We start from the raw sequence: 6,006 nt of genomic DNA, 5'->3' as shown, positions 1-6,006 counted from the left end.
AATGGTACATACTTAATTGGAAAAATTCCCTGGTGAGCAGGATTGTGCAGTTATTCAGACACCTGTTTCCAGATTCTATATTTAGGCATAAGTATGATGCAGACTTGATTGGCTGAATGGCTACTTTCTGTGCTGCACTATTTTATGATTTGTGATAAATGCACAAAAGGATTTGATATAAAACCATTGGCATCATTGTATTGTCCAGCACAGGCCATTGTTTCAGATTAGTTCCAGCATGTGACCTCCCATGTGAACAAATCTTTCAGGCGTCAATACTAATGTTTTCTTTCTTTCTTAAACTGACAGGGTAGGACCACAGCAGTTGCAGTTGTATTAACAGATACAGGTTGATGTTATCTGCTGATGTAGAAGGAGGAGAGAATGCCAATTCGCGCCTACTGTACAATTTGTTCTGACTACTTTGATAATTTCAAGGATGTGGCAGCCATCCATTGTGGGCACACGTTTCACAATGAGTGGTGAGTACTGAAAAAAGAAGCAACTAATTTCAAATGAGATAAACAGCAGTTCTAAAATAGCAAAGCCCTGCAATTACTGATCCTTGAAATGAGTAGAATGATTGCAGGGTATGGATATAATGTTACAATCTCCATTATCCAGCTTGACAAGTTGTATTCTGGATAAGACCAGAGCTATCGCTATTATGCAGTCTTGTGTATGTGATGCAGTGATTTACACTTCCTGTGAACAATCAGATTGTGGAACCAGAGCCCATTGATTTTTTTTTTAACTAATCACTGCCCACCAGTTGATCAGCTGCTCTGCCACGGGACATTTTCCAGAGATGCGCGCAGAGCAACACTGGGGCACTTTGTGCGCTTGGCATATACCCGCCATCAGCAACACCGGTGGTAGTACTGTATTAATATTGCTCAAATGGTATGTTGATATTGTGGGGTGATTAAGTTGGGTGGTGGGGGGGGGGAGCCGAATCGTGTGAAATATAAGCACTGACATAGACCATCTGGGCTGAATGGCCTGTTTCTGCCCAGTTATGTTCTCTATAATTCCACTCCATGTAATGTCTTTGCACTTGGTCACAGAGCATTTCTAATCCATCTCTTAGATGGCATTGGGTACTTAAATGTTTCAACATCGCATGAATAATTATTTTGGGAGGAGTGGTCCTACATTCCTACATGATGCACTGTACAAAGATGGATTGCGTTTTCTGCAATCTACGAGGTTTCTCAACTCAGCAGAGTCTGGGGAAAGGGCACTAAGATCAATAGTCTCCTCACATGTGGGAGAATCAGACAGTTGGCCCCAGGTTGCTGTTGAGTACATACTGTTGGTTGAACAGCACAGAGACCAAGAGCAAGTTACCTCTTGAACACAGTTGCTGCGTGGCCCACAGAGATCAGATGAAAGAGAAAATTAGATAGTGCGTATCCTGAACAGATGCTTTTATAGATGCTGCTTAGCATTTTAAAGACCTGGATTAGATTGGAGTTGGTATTTATCAATTATGAAAAGGTCAGATTAAAAATGCCTTGCAATTTAATTATCCATAATATCAGCATAATCCAATATTCAAGGTTAGCCATATCCTCATGTACCAGCTGTCTCTAAAACTTCCTTATTCCAAGCATGTCCAATCTGACTGATAGTAATTTGCGAATTAGAAAAGGTGATTTTGGAATTTCTTGGAGTGAGTGAGTGAATTGTAATAGTGGAAAAGTGACTGAATTGTAATTGTAACAATGTTTTCGAGGTGAGGCGGGGGTGGGGGGAGTTGTGTTTCAACAGGAAGGTTTCAAGGTTACTGCATCTATTATGTAATACTTTAAATTTCTATTGCAATGAAAATTATAAGGCACCTTTTCAATTCGTACAATCTATCTTGTGAAGAGCAATACTTAATGGAGAAGGCAACAAGCATTCTGTGCTAATACAATACTCTTAAACAGCAGGGTGCACTCTCTGAAACCATTTAATTGTTTCCCAAGACACTGCAAGTATTGAAATTATTTCATTCTATGTGAAAGTTGATCAGTTCTGCTTAAAGTCGTGTTTATTTGCAGATAATTGTCCACTAATTTTATTTTGCTCTTTACAGTCTCGCTCAGTGGTTTCACAGTGCCCCATCTCGGACCTGTCCTCAGTGTAGAATAAAGGTACTATAATTGTTTTGACAAACCCTTTTGAAAATGCAGTTTCCATGCGGTGTCTTTCTGGTGTAAGGGCATGTTATGATTTCAAAAAAAGGTTCAACTATTAGAATATTAGAGTGCTACATTTGTCTTTGAGTCTTAGGGCTTGGTGGAGTAATGACAATCAGGCAGGTTTGCTTTGATGGAAAGCACTACATGCGTGTGTTGCGAAATGGGTGAGGACACCCATTTGCCTCACCTGTGAACCCCCTCATCTCTGGTCCAGTAATCTTCCAGTACTCTCAGTCTGGGCTCTTTCATGAAGAATGGGAAGCCAAACAAAGTACTCACAGGCTGCTGATATTCAACAAGAGAAAAGGAGAAAATGAAAGACGAACGCAAAATACTGCGACTGCTGGAAACCTGAAATAAAAACAGAAAATGCTGGAAACACTCAGCTGGTATCTGTGGGGAGAGAAAAGAGAGTTAACATTTCAGGTTGAAGACCTTTAGTTCAGGAAATTAAACTGTTGAGGTGATAGAGATGGGCATAATTTCCTCACTCAGTGACCTCCATTTTCTGACCGTGGCTGGTCCCAAAGGGCAGAGGTTTGGAAACTGGCTGTTTGCCTGCATTGGTCATAATATGGTATGGTGACAATAGAGATTAAATTACATATAAACTAGGAGCAGGAGTAGGTCATTCGGCCCTTCATGCCTGCTCCGCCATTCAATATGATCATGGCTGATTCTCTAAACGCCTTTTTCACGCTTTCTCTCCATACCCCTTGATGCCCCTAATAGCCAAAAATTTATCAATTCCTTTCTTGAATATACTCAGTGACCCAGCCTCCACAGTCTTTTGTGGTAGAGAATTCCACAGGTTGACTGCCCTCTGAATGAAGAAATCTTTCCTCATCTCAGTCCTAAATGGCCTGGCCTGTATCCTGAGACTGTTGCCCCTGGTTCTAGACTCCCCAACCAGGAGAAGCATCCTCCCTGCATCCAGTTAGAATTTTATCCCCTCTCATTCTTCTAAACTCTAGTGAATACAGGCCCAGTCAAATCAATCTCTCCACATACGACAGCCCTGCCATCCCTGGTATCAGCCTAGTGAACCTTCCCTGCACTCCCTCTATGGCAAGTATATCCTTCCTTAGGTAGGGAGACCAAAACTGCACGCAATACTCCAGATGTGGTCTCATCAAGGCCTTGTATAACTGCAGTAAGACATCCCTACTTCTGAACTCAAATCCTCTTGCAATGAAGGTCAACATACCATTTACCTTTCTAATTGCTTGCTGCACCTGCCTATTTACTTTCATTGACTGGTGTATAAGGACACCAGATCCCTTTGTACATCCACGTTTCCCAATATATCACCATTTAAATAGTACTCTGCCGTTCTGTTTCTCACACCAAGGCGTATAACTTCACGTTTATCCATGTTATACTGCGTCTGCGATGTATTTGCCCACACACACAACTTGTCTAAATCGCCCTGAAGCCTCCTTGCATCCTCCTCATAACCCTGCCCAGTTTTGTGTCATCAACAAACTTGGAAATATTGCATTTGGTTCCCTCATCCAACTCATTTATATACCGTGAATGGCTGCGGCCCAATCACTGATCCCTGCGGTACACCACTAGTCACCGCCTGCCACCTGGAAAAAGACCCATTTATTCCCACTCTCTGTTTCCGGTCTGTCAACCAATTCTCAATCCATGCCTGTATATTACCCATAATCCCATGTGCTTTAATTTTGCCCATTGGCATCTTATGTGGGACCTTATCAAAAACCTTGAAATCCAAATACACCACATCCACTGATTCTCCCTTATCTGTTTTACTAATTAGATCCTCACAAAACTCCAGTAGCTTAGTTAAGCATGATTTCCCTTTCATAAACCCATATTGACTTTGTCTAATCCAGTTAATGCTTTCCAAGTGTTCTGTTACCACGTCTTTTATAATAGCATTTTCCCCACTATCGATGTTAGGCTAACTGATCTGTAATTTTCTGTTTTTTCTCTCCTTTTTTAAATAGTGGGGTTACATTTGCCACCTTCCAATTTGTAGGAACTGCTCCAGAGTCTATAGAATTTTGGAAGATGACCACCAATGCATCCACTATTTCCAGGGCCACTTCCATTAGTACTCTGGGATGTAGATTATCAGGCCCTGGGGACTTTTGAGCCTTTAACACCATTAACCTCTCTAGCACCATTTTCTTTTTACTAATATTTTCTTCAATTCCTCCCTCTCACTAGACCCTTGGTTCCCTAACATTTCTGGGAAATTATCTGTGTCCTCTTTTGTGAAGACAGAACCAAAATAATGTGTTCAATTCTTCTGACATTTCTTTGTTCCCCATTATAATTTCCCCCATTTCTGACTGTAAGGGACCTACATTTGTCTTTGCTAATCTTGTTCTCTTCACATATTTATAGAAGCTTTTACAGTCAGTTTTTATGTCCCTTACAATTTTACTCTCATACTCCATTTTTCCCTCCTTGATCAATCTTTTTGTCCACTTTTGCTGAATTCTAAACTGCTCCCAACCCTCAAGCTTGCTGCTTTCTCTGGCAATTTTATATGTCCCCTCTTTGGACCTAATACTATCCCTAATTTCTTTTGTAAGCCATGTTTGAACTACCTTTCCTGTTTTATTTTTGCACCAGACAGGAATGATTAATTGTTGTAATTCACACATATGTTCCTTAAATATTAGCCATTGCCTATCCACTGTCAACCCTTAATACAGTTCCCCAATTCATCATTGCCAACCTGCAACTCCATACCCTCGTACTTCCCTTTATTTAGATTCAGGACCCTAGTTTCGGATTCAACTCCTTCACTCCCCATCTTAATGGACAATTCTATCATTTTTATGCTTGCTCTTCCCCAAGGGACCCTGCACAACAAGATTGTTAATTAATCCTTTCTCATTGCACATACCCAGTTTAGGAGAGCCTGCTCTCTAGTTGGTTCCTCAATGTATTGGTCTAAAAAAACCATCACATGCACACTCCAGGAAATCCTCCTTCTCAGTATTATTGCTAGTTTGGTTTGTTCAATCTGTATGTAGATTAAAGTCACCCATGATTACAGTTGTACCCTTATTGCATGCATCTCTCATTTCCTGCTTAATGCCTTTCCTTACATCTCCATTACTGTTTGGGGGCCTATAGACAACCCCCACCAACGTTTTCTGCCCCTTGGTGTTTCATATCTCCACCCAAACAGGCTCCATATCGTGATTTTCTGAGCCAATATCCTTCCTCACTATTGCACTGATTTCCTCCTTTACTAACAGTGCTACCCCGCCTCCTTTCCCTATTTGTCTGTCCTTCCTAAATATTGAATACCCCATAATGTTCAGTTCCCATCCTTGGTCACCCTGCAGCCATGTCTCCGTAATTGCAGCTATATCATAACCGTTTATATCTATTTGCGCTGTTAATTCATCTACCTTATTGTGAATGCTCCATGCATTAAGATACATTGCCTTATTTCGCATTATGACCCCATTTGTTTATTGCCGTTGTTTTTTCTGCCTTCCACTTTTGTTTCTTATTTTTCGGTCTTTCGTTTCTGTCCTTGCTTCCCCCTCCTCTGTCTCCCTGCTCAGGTTCCCATCCCCCTGCCATTCTAGTTTAAACCCTCCCCGACTGCACTAGCAAACCTCCCCCCAACCACCCGAGGACATTGGTCCCAGTCCTGCCCAGATACAACCCGTCCTGTTTGTACTGGTTCCACCTTCCCCAGAACTGGTCCCAATGTCCCAGGAATCTGAATCCCTCCCCCCCTACACCATTTCTTCAGCCACGTATTCATCTGATATATCCTGTTATTTCTACTCTTGCTAACACGTGGCACTGGTAGTAA

The 6,006-nt window shown here is 41.6% G+C and overlaps 1 protein-coding gene across 3 annotated transcripts in view; it reads left to right on the top strand.

The window, feature by feature from the left end:
* The first annotated feature begins 308 nt into the window (after window positions 1–308).
* Window positions 309–6,006, top strand: part of traip (TRAF-interacting protein) — a 43,677-nt gene continuing 37,979 nt past the window's right edge. For all 3 annotated transcript variants that reach the window (XM_078543188.1, XM_078543187.1, XM_078543190.1), the window contains exons 1-2: window positions 309–482; window positions 2,084–2,141. In XM_078543188.1, coding sequence (XP_078399314.1) covers window positions 385–482; window positions 2,084–2,141 — 156 coding nt within the window. In that variant the 5' untranslated portion in view covers window positions 309–384. The remainder of the gene's footprint in view (window positions 483–2,083; window positions 2,142–6,006) is intronic.

The sequence above is a fragment of the Cetorhinus maximus genome, chromosome 6 (assembly GCF_964194155.1).
Source record: "Cetorhinus maximus chromosome 6, sCetMax3.hap1.1, whole genome shotgun sequence".
NCBI classification, from domain to species: Eukaryota; Metazoa; Chordata; class Chondrichthyes; order Lamniformes; family Cetorhinidae; genus Cetorhinus; species Cetorhinus maximus.
The sequence above is the reverse complement of the archived record's forward strand: the minus strand, read 5'-3'. Positions and strand labels throughout refer to the sequence as shown.